This window comes from Ammospiza nelsoni, chromosome 2 (genome assembly GCF_027579445.1).
Source record: "Ammospiza nelsoni isolate bAmmNel1 chromosome 2, bAmmNel1.pri, whole genome shotgun sequence".
Lineage (NCBI taxonomy): Eukaryota > Metazoa > Chordata > Aves > Passeriformes > Passerellidae > Ammospiza > Ammospiza nelsoni.
Window position 1 is genome coordinate 77,816,773 of NC_080634.1, and position 20,422 is coordinate 77,837,194.

The 20,422-nt window shown below is 37.7% G+C and overlaps 1 protein-coding gene across 1 annotated transcript in view; it reads left to right on the forward strand.

Moving 5' to 3' along the window:
- GPC6 (glypican 6) overlaps nt 1-20,422 on the forward strand; it is a 723,435-nt gene that overhangs the window by 205,383 nt on the left and 497,630 nt on the right. Inside the window, exon 2 of the mRNA XM_059466017.1 lies at nt 17,654-17,812. Within this exon, the coding sequence (XP_059322000.1) occupies nt 17,654-17,812 (159 nt within the window). The remainder of the gene's footprint in view (nt 1-17,653; nt 17,813-20,422) is intronic.

Sequence of the window (20,422 nt, forward strand, 5' to 3'; positions counted from 1 at the left end):
GCTTGCCTGCATGGCTTAACCAGAAAACTGCTAGCCAAATATACAGTCCCAAAGCATGTGGTATAGTCAAGCTCATACCCACATTACTCTACTTCTTTTGGAGCAGAAGCTGCCTACTTATCCCACACTTCATATTCCTTAACCTTCATTCTTCTGTGCTCCCATAAAAGGGTAATGCTGTGGCATTATTGGTGCATTTATTCAGGTGACATTGTTTCAGTTCAAAGTATCTGAAATAATGTGAGGTTTTGTTCTGTCTAAATAATTAGTGTGATTTGCTTTTATATTCTACTTTAGTTGAGAGCTTATGAAAATTAAAATAGCAATGATATGGTTCTTTCTGGACAAATGTTACATTATTTATACCCTCATTATTAATACACTTTGACTGTCTCTCTCTTTTCATTTCCCTTTCTTTCAGTCCTCATTTCCTTCTCATATTTCAAAAGCACTAGATCTTTTTTTTGACAATTTAATTACACTATCCAAAATCAAACTGAGACAATCTAAGGGTTGCAGTCCAATCCTGGGTGAGCCTCATAGTTATGCAAACTTATGCATTAAGTGGATAAGTAAAGAAAATTTTACAAGTTTGACTGCATTTTTTTAGAAGATTGTGGAAACATTCAGACTTGCAGAATGGCAATTTAGGCAGATCAGAACTGAAGATTATAGTAGCTTGACTCTGTGAAACAAAATGGGTGAACTTTGTTCATTTCTGTGCAGCAGAAATAAAGCACAAAAACGATCATGCCATGCTACGGGAGCATTTAATAAAGTAAGATGTAGTCACCTGGGGAATGTCATGATACCATTGTATTCCTTTGATCCATCCCACTTCCACCGGTGTGGATGTCATTCCCTGTAGTACTTCTACTTTTCATCTAACTGATCTGTTCTGATGATGCAGCCCCTTGTAAAGGACATTCTGCAACATTCAGAGACCTAAATTTGCTCATAAAATAACTGACACAATTTCAGTTTGATCATTTTGTATTTTGAGTGTGTCTTGTCAAACAAGTCTTAGATGCTATCTCAACTCTGAATGATGTTTCAAATTAGCATTATATCACTGCTTGCTGCTTCTCTTTGCAGTCTGTACTCACTGATCTGCAGCTTGACATGAAGTATGCAGCATCTACCTTTAAAAATGCAGGGAGCTCGGTTCTTATCTTCACTCTAGAATTCTTTCCTGAAGGAGACAGATTGGTTAAAGCTTTGAACTGTTTTTTATTACTTATTTCGTCTTCATAGATCTACTATATTGCAAATCAACTTAGAATTATTGTGGGACCTTACAAGATTCTGTCTCTAGCATATGTGCCTTTACTAAGTCTTTATTATTATATGGCTACCATTTTTTAATCTCTTAAACAGAATTTTATGTTAGTGGTAATAGTAATCATAGTTTCAGATTGTTATAGGGACTTCAGCAGGAAGTTGGTCACACAGGATTTCTAGTTTCTTGCTCTGGAAGCTCTTGAGTATCACTTGAATGAAGAAGACAGTGAAGGTGCTGAATTTGCTGTTTGCTTACATAGCTTAGATATCAATACATTATTGTTGTCTTGACTGAATTCATCATCTGATTATGAGTAAGTAGTCACACATTAATATGTTGTAGTAGGCAAAGGTTGCATCAAGGTCTATAATCATTTGATACATGAATCATACTACTTCATTGTATACCAAGTACAACTTTAACTATAACTAAGCAAGCATGTTTGATTCATTTTAGATCAACTGTGGCCAAATCATGAGTGTGGAGCTCATGATCATACCCAAATTGTCCTGTGTTTTTGTAGCTGTATGAAAGGAAAATCAATAATTAGATAATCAATAAATGATGAGTAATAATGCAATTATAAATTTAAACTCCAAATATCAATAAAAAATAATTTTTTCAGCAGCTTGTCCTAATGAATTTTAATGCTGGCAGGTTTTATGGATGAAGGACTTCAGATGTGTAAGTTATCACATAGAGTTTAGTGATACTTTCAGATGCAAAAATTTTTGCAGAATTTATTACTGTCATCATCATCATCCTCATTTAAGAGTTTATGTTGGATGTTGTGGGTAGCTTTCATTTTTTAGGAAGTAATGTTATCTTGTGGTAGTTACTTTAAGAGTTGTCAGATACTAGTGAATTATTAAATGACAGCAAGGAGTAGCCTAGATAGCTGTTTTGTGACTTGCTTTTAATTAGTTTTTGTGTAGTTTTAGAACTCTGTCGGAGACTATGCAGCATTAATTTTGTATGACAATTCCATTAAGACAGAATTTAACTTTTGTGTTGGGCTTGTGTGGCCAGGTTTTGGCAGCAGGGGTGCTCCAGGGGTGGTTTCTGTGAGAAGCTCCAGCAGCTTCCCCCATGTCCGGCAGAGCCAATGGCAGCCGGCTGCAGGACAGCTCTGCAGGCCAAGGGGCAAGTCAGTCAGGAATGGTGGAGGCACCTCTGTGCGACCATTAAACAATGGGGGATAAAAGTTGTTGTGCAGTTGTAAGGCCAGAGAAGTGCAGAGTGAGAACATGTGCTGGGAAGAACTCTGCAGACACCAAGGTCAGCGCAGAAGGAGGAGCAGGAGGCGCTGCAGGTGCCAGAGCTGAGATTCCCCTGCAGTCTGTGGTGCAGCCCATGGTGAGGCAGCTGGGACCCTGCAGCCCCTGAATGTACATGGGAGTACAGAGATGCACCCTCGGTTCATGGAGGAGAGCCATGTGGAAGGCCCAAAAGATGCCCATGGCTGCCCAAAAGAAGGCTGTGAGCCCATGGGAGGTCCATGATGGAGCAGGGTCCTGGCAGGGATCTCTGGACACATCTCCTTGCACTTCTGGGGTGAGGAAGGTAGAGCTGGGAAAGAGTGAGAGGAAGGTGTTTTTAAGATATATTTTATTTCTCATTAGCCTGCTCTGATTTTGTTAGCAATAAATTCAGTTAATATCCCCAAACTGAGTCTGTTTTGCCCATATTGGCAATCAGTGAGTCCTGTCCTTATCTCAACTCATAAACTCTTCCTTGTCCACTTGCAGAGAGGAGTGATAGAGCAGCTTTGGTGGGTGTCTGGCATCCAGCCAGGGTAAATCAACCACAGCTCTAGATACTTTGTAACCATGTTGTGAGGAAGGCTAAATCTATTTAAATGTGCTATATAGATTTTAAGAAGCACTCTTGTTCTGTGAAAGGGGATTTAGAGTGTTCCTAAAGTGATGTTAAAAGAATGCTAGTAGTAATCTGATTCTCCCTTTAGGACATTAATCTTTTAACAGTAGTATCATCTAAGATTGGCATTGATAATTCAATCACTCAAGTAGTTGAATTTGCATTTGGCAGAAAATGGTTGGAAACATCTGCAACAAGTGCTCAAAACTACTGCTGCAGTTGAGCAACTGCTGTCGCTGAATGGATGTAGAAAATAGCCAGAAACTTTAAAAGAATATTCATTAAACACAGTACTCATTAGGCAATTTGTGAGCTGCACCACATTAATTACACTGCTTAGAAATTGCCTTGAAATAGGGACATTTTTCCTTAGAAAACAGTAGACAATAAAAAAAATTAGAAAAGCTTTGGTATTTTCTGTTTAATCAAGATGTAAAGGATTTCCTTTTCCTTTTTTGCACATGGCTTTTAGTGAATTTAATAGCACCTGCATTATATTATTTCTCATTATAAACCTATAAATCTCCTTCAGAAACATAAAATGCTGTGAAACCTGTCAACTGGTAGTATATTGTATTTATTAGGATCATGAATCCCTAATTTGTAATTTAGAAAAGTGCCAGCTCAGTGAAGAGGTTATTTACTGGCAGATGTGTATATTTTGTATATGACTTTTTCATAAACCATTCTGGCTTATTTGCTGATGACTGTTTTTGCAGAATGTGATTTGTTGCCTTATCTCATAAGCCCTCTATGAGCAGACTGATCTTGATATACTTTTTGTCACAGAAGCAGCCAAACCACTCCAGTTTTTCAGAGAATGGCTTTCAACAGTTTAACAAAAAGAAAAAAATCTTTTTGTCACTCTGTGCTCTTAATTGCATGTATAGTGTTGTGCAAATGTTCATAACTTGTCCATACTATTTCTAGTTTGATTGTGTAAATCACCACTTCAGAGGAAAGTTCCATCTCCTGGGTCTCCTTATTGCCCATGAATCAAACCATGAAGGAGAAACTTTGCAGGTTGATGTTCAGTTGTGACACAGTTCTGCAGTAACTTAAGGCACATGTACAAATCACAGTGAGTGGAGATATTTTAGATGGTTTGCACATTTTACCAGATAACTGGTTTTTTTTTCTCCTTGGTAGTTGCAGACATTACTTGCTGACATTTACTCTGTGAAGGCTGGGAAAGACAGTTTGATGTTTTTTCATCTATAGTTTACTAGATGTATTCTTAAACTGAAACTTGTCAGTCATCTTTAATAACTCTATTTGTGATATAAAAGGAAAATACAGTATATATTACTTACTTTTGATAATCAATGAAGACAGTGATAAGGAAAAGGATAATGTGAATTTTATCAGGACATTTTCTATTTTAAATAATTGTAAGGACAGTAAAAGTCAATACTATTGCTGAAAATGTAAACTTTATGGACTTTAGAAAGTATTAATAACTAATATTTAAAGAATAATATATTGCCTAGAACTATTTTCTTCTTTACAATTTTTTTGCCAAGGTGAAAAAACCTGAAATATTCCAGGCCCAAGATTTTAAGTATATATTAGTCCAACAGAGCGCCAAAAATTGCTGTAATATATTTACTACTGCTGCTGCTGAGCCCAGGGTTGAAATATAGTTCATAGTTTATAAAAAAAAAAATCCCAAAATATTGTTCTTTCCTAAATATACATGATTCATATTGGAATAATGTGTGTGTTGACCTTTTATTTTGGAGATTTATTCTTGCTGTTTGTGGGGATTTCTATAGATAATCACAGTCACTCCCTATTAGGGGTGTAAATAGGCACCACTTTTGCCCAGATGGCACAATCACAGAGCCCCTTGGCAGGGACACAGGGCTCTATCCAAAGAGGAGGAGAAGGGAAGAAGAGAGTAAAGAAAGGCAAATTCCAATGGTTTAATCCAAGGCACCCAGGGAAGGCAATGGGACCTTCCACAGGGAATGAGAAGTCCTTACATCTACAACTTCAGAGATAATAACAAAACCTGGAATCATCATATCTACATCTGAAATGCTGGCTTGCATGGGTTTATGAATTTTTAGAGCTGTTTTTAACAGTTTTTTGCGATAAGTTGGGCAGTCATTTGACGTTCATACAGACATCCTGAGAGACTTCCTTATGTTTTTGCCTGTCATTACTGTTATACCCTAATTTGGCTCCATCCATGCAGCAGAGGACAGGGAATACTTTATTCTGAGTAGCTTCTGAGAGAAGGAGCTAAGACAGGAATGTACTCAAGGTGATCTGAATTCAGACAGATGCCTCAGACTCTTATTTGTACTAAAGGCAAAAAGCACAAAGCACTTTGACATAGTGTTTGCCAACTTTCTTTCTGGCTCAATCTGCAATAGATCTGCAAAGAGTTTTCTCCAAGAGACAAGTACTCACTTTGGATAGTATCTGTCCATGTTATGTCAGCCAAGGTATACAGAGTAAATAGTAACAAAGAGTGCCAAATATTCTTTATAGGAAATATCCCATTTAATCATAATGAAGAAGTATTAAGGTTCTTCAAGGAAAATATGATGCCTGTCATATCCTGAAGATGATGTTCTTTCAATAATTTTTTTTTTTTTAAGTTTGGTTGTTATTTCAGGAGTTTTGGGTTTCTTAAAGTGTGGCTTATAAAATAACCACAAAGTAATGGGAGGCTGGTCACTGCTGTAAGGTGCCAGTCAAAAGCTGTGATTGTACTAAAGAAATAGGCCCCCAAAAAAGGTACATTAAGAAGGTAAAAGTAATTCTCTAAAGAACTGATAGAAAAAGTCTAGCTTATTACTTTATTCTTCTATATTTAAATGCTTTGATTAAATCTGTAAAAGCGCACCGAAGACTTTTAATTTACACAGTCAAAAATGTCCATTCAAAAATGTGATTACATGAGAGAAGACTTCAGACACCTAAAGGGATTTCCTTTCAAGCTGAGCTTTAATCATAAAGGTCAAACCTTTAACATTAAAACACTTGAAGAGCAAGAAACATTCAGTTATTGATTTTGAAGACCCTGACCCTTACCAAGTATCACAGTCCATAGAGGGTATTGATAGAAGTACAATAAAAAAGAAGCTAAAAAGAAATTGCTCTGACTGGTTTTCTGTCTAAATGCAGGGGGGAAAAAACAAAACAAAATCAAAACAAAACAATAACTCCCACATGAACAAAAAACAAAATGCCCACTCTGTAGGGCTAACAATAGATTAGATCTCAAACACTATTGGGAATAGTGGGAAAGGGAAATTGTTGTGGCTAGCTGCTATCCTCTAAAAAGCTTTCTTTTTCCTTTTGGCAGTGATTACTGTGGCTGGATGATATTATGAAAACATAGTTTCTGTTAATTAGGGTGAGCTTAAAATTTTTTCAGAGCAAACTGTTCTGCTGGAAAATATTGATTGAAAAAACACTATGATGTAGCAAACAGGTTTTTCTATTACACTGCATTCATTGTACTGCCTACATTCTCAAGCTTGCAGCCTCAGCAGTGCAGGACGCACCTGCCCTGTATCCTCCTTCAAGCTGGGAAACCACTTAAAGTCAAGGACAGTGTCATGCCTGCTCTGCCAGCACCTCTGAAGCACCCCTCTCTAATTCATTGTTAGAATTATAGAATCATTATGTTGGAAAAGACCATGAAGAGAGACCAATTGATAACTCAGCACTGCCAAGGCCACCAAAATCCATGTCCCTAAGAGCCACACCTGCACACCTTTTAAATATCTCCAGGAATGGCAATTCAAGCATTTCCAGGGACAGCCTGTTACAGGGCTTGACAACACTTTCCATGAAGAAATTTTTCCTTATATCCATCTAAACCTACCCTGACACAACTTAAGGCCATTTCCTCTTGTCCTGATACTTGTTACCTAGGAGAAGGTACCAACCTCCACTTTGTTATACCCTCCTTTCAGGCAGTTGTAGAGACTCTATCCTGAGCCTCCTTTTCTGCAGTCTAAACATCCCCAGCTCCCTCAGCCCCTTGTAGGACTTGTGCTTTAGACCTTTCACCAGTTCCATTGCCCTTCTCTGGACATGCTCCAGGATCTCAAAGTCTTTCTTGCAGTGAGGGGCCCAAGACTGGACACAGAACTCAAGGTGTGTCCCCACCAGGGCTGACTACAAGTGGACAATCCATGCCCTGGTCCTGATGGCCGCACTATTGCTGATATAGGCCAGGATGCCATTGGCCTTTTTGGCCATCTGGGCACTCACTGGCTCATGTTCATCTGACTGTTGACCAGCACCCCCAGGTCCTTTTCCAATGGGCAGCTCTTTGGCCACTCTGCCCCCAGTCTGTTGCAGGGAGTGAGGCTGCTGGGACCCAGGTGCAGGACCTTTGCCTTGTTGGACCTCATACCATTGGCCTTTCCCATCCGTCCAGCCTGTCCAGATCCCACTCCAGAGCAGAAGGATCCTAAAATCAAGCAAAGCAACAGTCCTTTCTGTTGGGATCTTTGTATGAAAATGGCCTAAGAAATTAGCTCAAGCCCTCACCCAAAATTTTTAGGTGCATAAAAGGGGATTTTCCCTTTATGGCTGCAAGCTCCTCTAACCATGTGTATCAGTGGCTAGGTTCTTTTTATTGACGGATATAGCTATAGCCCTTGGATACACATGGAGACAGACAGAAACTTGAGAACTTGACCTGAACCAGCAGCTAAGAGAATTTCTATCTCCTGTAATGTGGAAACCTCAGAGGTTATGAAAATTGGCAAGCTCTAAGACAGTACTGAGCCTGTAACAGGAAAGAAACCATGTAGTCCATGCTCAGGAATCCTTCAAAACTTTCCAAATTCTGCTGAAGAGTGACAGCGCTATTTTCTGAACCACCTTCAGTCCAAACCAATCCCAGGAAACTTTAGCTGCACACATACCAGCTGCCTCCCTCTTCAGAGGATCCCCATGAGTCCAGCTTGTCTGAAAGAAGGGAGGACTTGGACAACCCCACCCAAGCTCTACAAGGTGTGATAGCAAGTAATTGAAACTGAGAATCTGAAAGCAGCAATGAGCAGGATTTCAAGAATGTCAGGCTTCACTGCTGAACCCTGAAATTCCTAAGGAAATATAATTTATTGAAAATGTTTCAGAATTTCTTGCATAGTCATAAAACATTTGCCTATCCATGGTTTTAATAATATAGAATTTCTGTTTGCATGATACAGTTCACAATATTCAGTGAGAAACCTTTGTTTCATATTGATAATTAGTTTCTTTGCAATTCAGAGTATTTTTATACATGCTTTAACACATGGTTATTTTCAGTTCCATGAAGTTAAATTTGTCGCATAAGTGAATCAAAACAGTCTGAAAGTAGTTACTCAATAGGGAATAAAAAAATCTTTCATGAGAGGACTTCCCTCTGGCACAATCTCAGTGAATATCTGTACTGTATTTCTTCCTCCTGTGTCAGCTGGTATCCTCTGTTATTGAAGGAGAGTCATTTCAGCAGTGTTGATTTTCATCGGAGTGGGCAGAAATGGTCTGAATTCCTTACTTGCATAGGATTTACTGTGGGAAGTCATAGGACATCCTTTTCTGCACCTTTAGGAAAGACCTGAATACTTATTTCTGTAGTTCTGAGACTCTCCCACCTGGAGGAGAGGCCACATGCAGAAAAAGGCACCCACATACTGTGGTATCTTCTTCTACTTGTCTGATCAGGAGGGGCATCTGGGGGAGTTTTTCCATGATCCCTGGGAGTCAAGGCTCCCAGAGTCACTGCAGAGCATGTTCAACTAGAGCCAATAAGCTATGAGGCCAAGCAGTAGATGGTTACCATCCTCAGTGATAAATCACCTGATAACTCTCAGGTGTTCATGCAGTCATCATTTAGGTCAGGAATTAGCTGATTTTCCTTGTTTCTTCATTGCCACCCTCCAGTTTGTCACGTTTTTCCTGTAGGGGTTTACACCTTCCCATATCAGTAGTTTTCTTCTTCAATCTCCCACAATTCTGTCTGTGCTTTGCTTCCAGAACCTAATTTGGCTTTAGCAGGGACTCTCTCACATTGTAACAGCGATTGGATCTGCAGAACCAAGCTGGGGACAAGCAAACTTGCACCAAGTTTGGCTCACAGACCACAGAACTCCTGCAAGGGGGTAACAGGACATTAATTTTTGCAGCATTTGACCTCTCTTGTATTGAGTGATTTCTCTGGCCATTATACCTGTTTATGTATTCTTAGCATGCTTCTCTGGGGGAAAACAAAAAAGGAAAAAAATGTTTTCCCCCCCCCGTCCTTTATTAAGTCAAAGATACACAAACTTGGAGAAAGTTTTGCTTCTTGCCTTACGACTTTGGTCACAGTAAGGTTAATACTTAGGAACTGGTAGAGGCATTTTGCTTTTCACAGTGGTTTGCTCCAAACAGAAATTAAAGGACAAATGCCAGCATTTCTGGCCCTAAATTTCATGGGTAGACCTTTAGTCAGTATGATAACAGGACTCTCAGATCTTTACAAATTGTAGCCTCCCTTTTTGTACTGTCTTTTTCCTGAAGGAACTAAGAAAGAGATTAGGCTGAGAAATATTTCAATAAAGAGTTTATGGCAGAGGCACCAAAGTCTTAACCACTGGTGTATCCATTACAGCCTATAACTTATGACCAACTCAACATTATCATGTTTGTCTTCCTGAGCTGTTTCTGTGACTGGCATTGCAGGAAAGCATGTCATTATTAATCAGAAGACAAAAACGTAGATTAATCTGCTTAATGGTAGCACAAAAAGGTTTCACTGGGCTGATTGAAGGCATCAATATAAGAGAATAACAGGAGAGCACTTTGATTAATGACTCTCAAACAGTTGTCATTAAGTTTAGTATTTTAGAAACATGGATTTTATGCATTACAATGTAGTGATTAGCAAGGGATCTGCACAGCTTTCAAATACACTTGACAATTCAATCAAATGGCATGACTGTATCCCATTCAGCTTTAACTTTTGATGTATGTATATTAGTAATGGTATAACTATCTTAAGGACTGGTTTGGGCAGTACAGCATACTCACTCAGTCCCAGGAAGTTAATCCAGCATGGTCTCCTACTGCAACAGTATTTCAGGGGGTATATGGCCTAAGTGGTGTAAATCTGTCTCTGATACACCATGTGCTACAGTCACATCTTTGGATTTCAGTTTTACATGAAGAATGCTGATTAAAATCTTTATAAATAAATGAATGTGTACAATCTCATCCTGCTATCTTAATCATTAAATTGTTCTGAGGGCTGATTAAATTTAAAGCCTGCCTTGCGTTGTGTTTTATGGTCATGGTAAAGAAATGTGCCGCTTGTATTCTACTTCTCACTATAATGCTATATAAGACATTTCTGCTGTTATAGTAGGGAACATAATAAACAGCAAAAATCAATTCAGGGGGAGCGGGAGTTGGCTGCTCTTCCCAGGTGGGAGCATGCTTTGAAATCAGAAAATTGCAGCCATGTAGCCAGTGAGATGATGAAACTGTTGGTGCTGAATCACAGCCTTGCTGTTTGCTTTCCACAAGGCACTGAGCACAAAGTCAGTAATACACTCTCCAAGAGGTAACTAGACATTCCTCTCACAAACTGTGTTATCAAAAAACAATTTGTCTGACTGTGTATGCTTGGAAAATAAAATGATCCTGAGCATTGGAGCAGTGGTACTGCTTCTAGTAGTTTAGTTGGGAATGCTCGAGGGACTTCAGTTCTTTCCTTAGCATCTGTATAGTCTTAGTCTGAACAAGTTTGCCTTGGCCTCGGCTTCGGTAACTTATTACTGAAATCTTCCCAAGGACAACAGGGTCAGGGCTTCTTGTAAATGAATGTTCCCAGTGGGACCTGTAATGAAGAGACTGTTAACTAATTATCAGTCTGTTTGGAAGGCATTCATTTTTTAATTGACCTCAAAGAAATCAAGGAACAAAAGGAATCTGAGCAAAGATGGTTTGAGTTCCGAGGCAAACAATGAGTCAGTTTTATTCTTGGGGTAGTTGTACGGGTTTATTGGAGTCCACCAGACATAAAAGGTTTTCAAGTTCAATATTCCTTTGATTAAAATTAGGAGAGCTGTGTCTGATGGCACGATCCGTGTGTTACAGACAGGTTTCCCTCCCTTCCTCCAGCTGCCATTTTCTGTGCAAATATTGCTCCTGTCATCACTTGTCAGGCCAATATTACAATGGAATTAATTTAAAACATAATCTGTTTCCTTTTAGTTTGAGTAGGAAAGTTCAATCTGTTACTTGAATGTCAGGTGCAGTTTTACAGAGGCTGCTTGCAGGGCTGTTATACCCCACAGAGAAGGTAATTACAAAGTCAGAAGGAGCCTTAGGACTTTTTGGTTAGAGAACAGGGTTTTGTCCAACAAAGTTATATTTTAATTTGTGCTGTTTGAATTTGAATTTGGGCTGCCTGAAATGCAAAATTATATTTGAATTTTTGCTGCCTGAAATGCTAAAATTCATGTTTATAATTAATTTTTAACTGCTAAAAAAGTTAATGCCGAAAACATGATAGTGCTGTTTGGTTGTTTTTTTTTTAATTAAAGACGATTATCAGTCAAATTCTTCTACAGCACTGTTTCCTCTTAGCAGATGTGTGACAGAATGGTGTAAGTGTATTGGAGAAGTATATCTTTCACTAATAGAAAATTTATAATGTGATCATTAAGAGTTTACTATGCTCCTTGAAAACTTCAAAAAGTAGGCATTCAAAAACATCATCACCCATACTGAAAATGATCCAAATCTCAAAATAGTGGGCAAGGGTTAAAGTTGAATGAGGTTTTTCTTTTAACTCTATTTATCATCGGTTTAAAATAATCTTTTACAATAATAAAAAATACAGAAAATTGGGTGGAAAATGTTAACTTAGAAACAAAGTCAAGTTGTTCCAGTCCCTTATAATTTTGAGAGGTAGGAAGATATGAAGTAACTAATCACAGAACCACAGAAGAGCCCACTTTGAAAGGAAAGCTGTCAGATCATCTGGTCTCAGGTACTGAGGGAAAGGGAGCCCCGATGGGGTTAACTCACACCCTGTCCAGTCAAATCTTGGAAACCTCCAGCAATGAGGCATCCACCATGTCCCTGGGGAGGTTGTCCCAGTGACTAGACAGTCAGTTCTCACTTTAAGAAATTTCTTTCTTATGCCAAGATGAAACTTCTCCTGGTACAATTTGTATCTTTTGCCGCTTGTCTTCTCCATGTGGGTCCTTGTGAAGAAAGATGCTGCATCCTCTTTGTACCTTCCCTTTAACAACTATAATGCCTTGATTGGATCCCACCTGAGCCTTCTGTTTCTCCAGGGAAAAAAAACCTGACTCTTTTGTCTTTCCTTACACTCCAGTCTTTTGATAATCTTCCTGATGTTCCTTTGGACCCTCTCCAGTCTGCATCTTTCTTGTCTTGTGGGGGCCAGAATGGGGCACGGTTCTGCAGGTGCAGCATGACAAGCACTGATTATAGTGGGATGATCATGTCTCTGCCTCTGCTAGAAGTGCCCCTGGGGATGCAGCCCAGTATCAGATTTACATCTGCTGCTGCAGGGCATTGTTGTCTCATGTTGGCTGGGTGTCCCCTAGGAGCCCCCATCCTTTTCAGCAAGGCAGCTCCCCAGCCACACAGGTGTCAGCGTGTGCTGGGCTCTGTGGCTATTCTGTTCCAGCTGCACTACTTGATATTGTCTTTGTTAAAGCTCATACTGTTAATAAATTCCACTGCTTTCTCCACAAGTGGCTGAATATGAGCAGGTCTGAAGCGAGTATTTCAAGTTTCAAGAGCACAGCTAATGATAGGGCCAAATCACATCAATGTAACCTGCAAGATGAAGAATGTAGAGCTACCTTTTCTTCTTTTAGACTCTGTTGATGCATACAAAGTGATCAAGTTTGAAAGCACACCTTTAATTTACCCCTTTTATTTAATAATTTTTATTCATTTCTGGATTTATGAAGCAGGATAGTGACTCTGCTTCTGTTCTCCCCATCATACAGTTAGCCCTACCATTCTGTGAACAGACCACTATCAGGGCTTTAAATTTATGATTAGAATAAGAAATATAAAATTTTGACTGCCTGAGAAAGAATTGCTTCCAAAATTGCTAAACTTGCAACATGACCCATAAAAAATTCTGCCTGATAATAAATATGTTATTTGATAATACTTCCACTTCTAATAATATAACCAAGGTGTTAAGGAAATCTGGTGGTTAATTTCTTGAGGGTAATGTTATATTCCATAGGGTTTACTGATCCTTCCGACTGTATCTTCTGCAAGTATTTACCACTCTCAGATCAGTTCTGGCATTTTGATACGCAGTAAAAGCATTTATTCAGCTTGAGAGCTGTAAGTTGCGATTTTTTAAAGACTTCTGAGTTTTGTAGCACATTTTAAGGACACCAAACAGTAATACATCTGAATATAAAACAAGTGCTTTATAAATTGCTTTATCACACTTCAAAGCAGCATTGCTAGCAGGATTGCCAAATTCAACTGCAAAACTTGCCAATTTGGATCATGTGAAGGCAGGTGTGAGATTACAGCTGTAATAAAACTGAAATTGAATACTGGTAGCTGAATTTGTAGTAGGCAATTGATTTGATTTATATAACATAAGCCACATGAGGAGAGATATGTAGGTCAGCATCTTCAGCTGGAAACAGTGGTTAGAAGAATTGTGGTAGGTGGCTGGAAATATTGAGTTAGTAGCTGTTCAGCCTGGTGCAGTGTAACTACAGTCGTGTCAAACTTGTTTGGGGAGACACCCTTTGCAACGAGGAAAAGCTAGGCAGTTATAACCAATGCCACTTGTGCCACAAAAATTGTTGCTAAAATTAGCATAAGAACCTAGACCATATGGAGTTTCCCAAGGCAAGAACTGGTACATTAGTTATGAGCGCATTTTCAGCCTGCAAAATACTTGAGGTGTGTAAATACACAAATTAGTGATTAAACACTTCCTATGGTAATAGAACAATGTTTTACAAAATGCAAATAGTAAATGATCCAATTCAAAAAATCAGAGGAAGCACAATCAAATTAGCCTGCAGAGTTATTTTCAATCCAAACAGCCTCTTAGGTCACAAAAGAAGAAAAAAAAATCCAAAATAAAGCACACACCTCTTAATTAAAAATATCCAAACTAGCAACAACAACAAAATGAAAAACCAATCAGAAAACCAACCAAACAAAAAACCCCAAAATCACAACCCCTCCCAGCAAAACACAACATAAAAACCCAACAAACAAACCCCCTACTTTAATGCTAAGAAAAGTGTGTCCATTTTTAAATTTTTTTTTTTACAAGGAGTGAACTAATGACCTGGCAATTCTAACATTCATTGGAGGTTTGATAATAACAAGCACAAAATAAGAATCATGCTTTTAAAAAGTAAAAAAAAAAGATTAAGCATACAGAAATTACTTTGTCAGAGAGTTTCCCTTTGCCATTCCCAGAAAAGCACATGAGCTTTTGTCCAAGTTATGAACTTCTGGAAACTGCAGACAGTCGTGGCCAGTATAAACATTGCAGGGCTTATGAGCAAAAATTTCTAAAAGCTTTATTTTTACAAAATTAGCTTGAACATCTTAGGCATACAAAGACTCTGCTGGTGTGAACCAATGAAAAATGCTTTTTCTTTTACTTGATCTGTAGTCTGACCTGATCCTCCAGTGCAGGAAAGAGAAGGAAGCAAAAATCCTGAAACAGAATATGAAAAGTAGCACAATATTTCCATTAATATTTATTTCTACAGTAATGCAATTCTATGAACAGGGAGAAGAGAATTAGAAATGTGTTTTGAAAAAAAGTTCATTATTGGACAGCAAAGTTTTGTTACGAGGGTGGGTGGCTAGTATAGATGATTTAGAAGAAGACATTTTGTTGGGAGAAAAAGCCAATGAGGTAAGGTAGGAGATGTGCGTTTCTACAGTCAAGAGCCTCATGAATGAAAGAATAACCAGTGAACTAAAAGGAGGAAACTTAATGCAAATACATGTAAAAGAAAACAGTGCACTAGGAATCTGAATGAGTTTGTAGTGGGCAAAGTGAGAAATAATTTTTGTAGCAAAGCAAAACTAAGACTCTAAATAAATCAGAGAAAGAAAAAATGACTATTTCTCCAAAAATGACCATTCAATAGAATTTATTTTGTCATAATACTCAGCCTAATATAATGTCTTAAAAGATTTAAACTCATGGGTGTTACTTACTAAGCACATGATGATTACCATTAGGCCAGCTTGTAGCCTGACAATTCTGAGAAACAAACAGAGCCAGACAAAAAAGAATAAGAACTTCAGTTGAAGAGAGGGAAGAAAAGTGCATTTTATAAAAATTTTCGGTTGCAATCGCACCAGAGGATATTATCATAATAAAAAGCATAAACTACCACTCTGACTGGAACTGGGAAAGTAGGTGTTTATAATAAGGAAAAAAACCTGGATTTATTGAGGAAAGGGGGTTGCAGACATTATGGATGGGGTATTTTTTTATTTAATCAAGCACACAGCACTGCTTCTAATGATACAATATTTCAACTTTACTTGTCTTTCTGGCATCTAATAAAAACTCACATTACTGTTACTGAAATAACCTTTATTGTTTCTTATTATGGCACCTTCCTTACCTGTTGAATAGTTGCAGTTTAATGTGACAGAGATGTAGAGGGTAAGGCACACATTAGTCTGCCACTATCTTTTATGTTTGACAGCAGCTGGCTCACCAGTCCCTGTATGTGTTGTTTATGGCTTAGATGTGTGATTTTGAGGATGGAGAGGAATTAATTTCTTGTGGTGGGAGGGTGTAGACGACTTGGAAAGCAATCCTTACAATATTTTGATGGTCATGGGATATAATTTTTCCCAGTTTTACACAAAGTTTTATATCATGGTTCATTTGGACATGACTGGGACTTGTAGGTAGTACTGCCAAACAGTAACTGATAATAATAAAATGATCCTTTCTGAAGATGTATAGCTGTGAGCTTTTAAAAAGTCCTGAGACTGCTAAAAGAAACCTCATGGCATTATAATTCATATATTACAAACTCTTGCAGAAAAAACAAATTAAGATGGGGTGAGGAGTCAGGGTTGAGAAATGACTAAATTTCAAGTTAAAAGACTTCATTCGAGAACCGAAACATAAATTCGAATAAGGTGAGGGCAAACTCAAGACAGTGTTTATTCTAAGCATGTGCAAACCTCTTTTTGATGCTGTCTTCAGAATGATGCAGCAGCTAAATGTATTCTACCCCTGGGAAGCATAAAACTTAGGGCCTGGTTCTCCTCACTACATAATAAGAATGGTGAAAAGCAGCCTTAAAGTAGGTATAAATTGCATTTTAGTCTTCTTTATGGCTCAGCAGTAGTAGAAAGGAGCCTCAATAGAAATGAGAATCAGGTCCCCAGTATTTATTTAACCCTTGGGCTTTGTATATCATTTTATTTGCACCTTTAAGAGATTTGCAGCGGGATTTTTAATCAGGATTCGGTGTACAGAAAGCTAAATGTTTTCATTGCCTTACAAGTGACTTTAATCATACAGGCAGATCATTCTCTTTATTTCTCAAGAGAAAATGGTGGAGTTTTCTGCCTTTGTACAAACCAAGCTAAATGTTTCTGACACCCTTAGTACAGTGTCAATTGGAAATTCACATTTCATGTAATAACAGACCATTTTAATTTCATGAGCTGAAGAATTGGTTTCCACGTGCAAATTGTACTGAAGAAAGCAATATTGTCAGAAGAATTGGCAGAGTGCTTCAAGAGATAAATCTATTGAATTAAATAAGAGACTTTCATTACCTTTTACATTGCATTTGCATATAACATAAGCGTTAATTAAACTATTCACTGCTTTCTCCTATTCAGCAGAGCACTTGCTCAGTCTGACAAGAAATGCTGCCCAAGAAAACCCAAACACAATCATTAAAATACACTTAAGAAGAGGGGAAGGAAGGGGAGAAGGGAACAATGTTTTGGTGCACTTGGGCAAGTGGGACCTGTCTACAAAAATGTATAATTTCTTTTCTTCAGGTTTTGACAACATAGTTTTTGTTTTGCAATTTTTGACAGATCCAGCGGCTTGTAATAGTTCATCTCACTAGATATTTCTCCAGGCGATTTGAATACAAACAGAACACAAGCAATTGTTTTTTTTAAATTTTAAGTATGCCTCAGTAAATGTGGAAGGCTTCTTCAGCATGGGAGAACACGTTTGGTGTGAGGCAATTTTACTTTTTGAAGTATAAAAACAACTCTGCAAAGTGTGTCTTCTCTCCCCTGCGAGGAATACCCAGCTATAGCAAAGTTGTTGATACAAATTCAAGATGTTTCCTGTCAAGCTCTTTAGGTCAAGCCTTAAAGAGCTCCCTGGGCAGCCCACCAAAACTGAAAACCCTTTTTGTTTGTTTTTTTTTTTTTTTTTTTGGTTCTGGCACATTTCTATCAGCTTTCAAATATTTCTAATTTCTTCTTTTATTGTGATTCCAGGGGAACATTTGAGAATCTGCCCTCAGGAATATACATGCTGCACCTCAGAAATGGAGGACAAGTTAAGCCAACAGAGCAAACTGGAGTTTGAAAACTTAGTGGAGGAGACAAGTCACTTTGTACGCACGACTTTCGTATCCCGGCACAAGAAGTTTGATGGTAGGCTGGATATAATTTACTTATTTTCAAGGTTATAGGATTTGAAAGCCATAATATCCGTAATAAATTCCAATGCTATATTCTTTACAATTAGATACCACATTTGCAATTTTCAGTTTTGCTAAGATAAGGGTTAATACACAGCTGGTATGCTTATCAGCCTTGTGAGTATTGCCTTTAATTACAATGACATCAAGAATCAGACTGTTAAGTGCCTGCAGGCTTGGCTAATGTTGACAAAAGAGATTAGATATGCATAGAGAGGTTTATGATTTTTGTCTCCTAGTTTCAAATGCAAAATATAGGTTTGTAATTATGTTCACTGTTGTAAGATGAACAGTGGATCTCCCATGATTTTTGTTATTGTGGAGCAGGATTTGTGTCCTCTGCCTTTTTTTAGCCTTAAGGTTGTTGTTTTTTTCCTGCATGATTTTCTTGTGATGTACAGAGTCTCAAAGAGGGCTTCTGGCTTCAAAACACTGAGGCCTCGAGATGTGTTTGAGAGAGATTATCATGCAAACCACTTAAGTAGTTGATTGAACACATCTTTTCTACCTAGAAAGAACAGAAAAGAACAGTTTGAGGGTTTAATTTCCTTTTGATCAGCCTTTATAAGATCTTTTCAATGTCAAGATTATGGTGTAACAATTTGCTACGTGTTTGTCTGAACATTAAGCTGTTTTTATGGTTGTGTCCAAGTTTTCAAATCATGGTTTTATCTAAATATGAAATCTGTATTTGTATTGAAAGTGTCACCCTGAGCATTTCTGCATATGTGTAAGTTCAAAAGAGTCTGGCATTAAGAGGTGTAAATCAGCATTGCAAAGAGAATTGCAGAGCTGCATGTAGGTGGAAATCCTGCAAATAGGTGGATGAAGCTGGCTAACCTCAGGTAATGGATCATACGCACACATTTAGGAGAATTGTGGAAGTGTTATCTCTGATCTTGGAAGCTTGCTTCAAAACTCTTCGGTCCCATTCAGAAAGAAGTGAAGATGTCTCTAACTCCTTAGGGTAATTCTGTATTATTATCCAATTAAAGATTTTTTTTCCTAATATCGATTCTCTCAATGTGACACAGAAGAAAAAATGAATTATATAAAAAAGCAATGGAAAAAGTGTAATATGAAGATGAGCTGGAGGAAAATCTCTAGCAGATCAGATGCTAATGTAATTTAGAGAATGTCCTTGGAAGGTGGGGATGACTGTGCACTGCTCTGAATTATGATGGCTTCCTTTTTTAGTGTAAAAGCATAATTTTTTAAAGTAGTGGATTTAAAAAAAATTAGTTGTTTTCAAAGGATCTTAAAAAAAAAATCTAGAATTTTTGTGTATTATTACAAGATAAGTGTGCAAGCAGAACAGACATTTCAAACCATCTAGAGCATGCACAGGGCTTTTTATTCCTGGAAGGAAACTGGGGTGATCACTGATGTTCAGTGACCATGCAACACACTGAAAATGCTGGACTCATTGACCACAGAGCTCAGACAGCACTTTGCTAAATCTTTGTCAACTTCAGGCCTTTCTGTATTGCATTGAGTTTAAAGACATTACAGCTTTTTCAGTAATCTGAAGTTCTGTGTCTTAATACTGATGGTGAGGTCTGGCTTAAAGTTCCTGATTGGGTGTAAATACTCCCGTCTGGGATCTGCTCCACAGAAAATTGGAATAAAAGACTAAGTTGTTTCTTCTATCTTATTATTGATGTTTTAAAGGGAATTTGCAATGTGATGTCTTATCAGAGAGCATTTGAACTTTGTGTATGCTTTCAGAATTTCAATGCTATTTTAAAGCTATTCAAAATTTGTTCACTTGTATGGAAAATTTGCTTCTTTCCAGAAGGGCAAAGACATTAATGGAAAAATATATTCATCTAATAGACTTCCAGTGCAAAATCAGCTAGATTTCTTGCAGTTTAAAATGCTATGATGCTTTTCAGTATAAAGAAATAGGTAAGGTCCATGTTTTAACTGTTCGAGCATAACCCATTTTTTTGTTGGTTTTTAATTTGATACTGTGATTGCACAAAGGAATTCTGGTACATGATTATGCCATTTAATGCTAGTACACCACAAATAGCAAAACAGATATAGCCAATTGTGATGATTTTATGGAAGTTTTGTGCAGTACCTGTATTTGTCAAGAGCAGCATATGTAAGCACTAAAAGAATATATGAATATCTAAGTAACGCTGAGATAGATATCAGTGTTGGTCCCTTGAGCAGTTAATTTCAACTATAGTTGCTGCCAAGCTCTTTTTTTGTTCAGACATTCATACAATTTTGAGAACTCTTGAAAGGACATCAAAGCAATATCTTGTAGATTTTACTGTTCTTTTTAAATGCTGTACTAGACGTCTTAGGGTAATACTAAGTTTTGGAACATAAGATTTTTCAGAGGTATGTGAGCTCGTTAGAATTTTCATCTGACATTCATAAGACTTATTTTTCTTACTTTTTTCTGCCCCACAACCATAGAGCTTAGATATGATAACTTAGCATAGATATGATGTTATGATTTCCATTTTGAGAGGCAATTTGAAATCTCTTTTCTTTTTCAGGATTTTTTCTCAGATTCCTATTCATGATCTAATCTAAAAGGCAATTC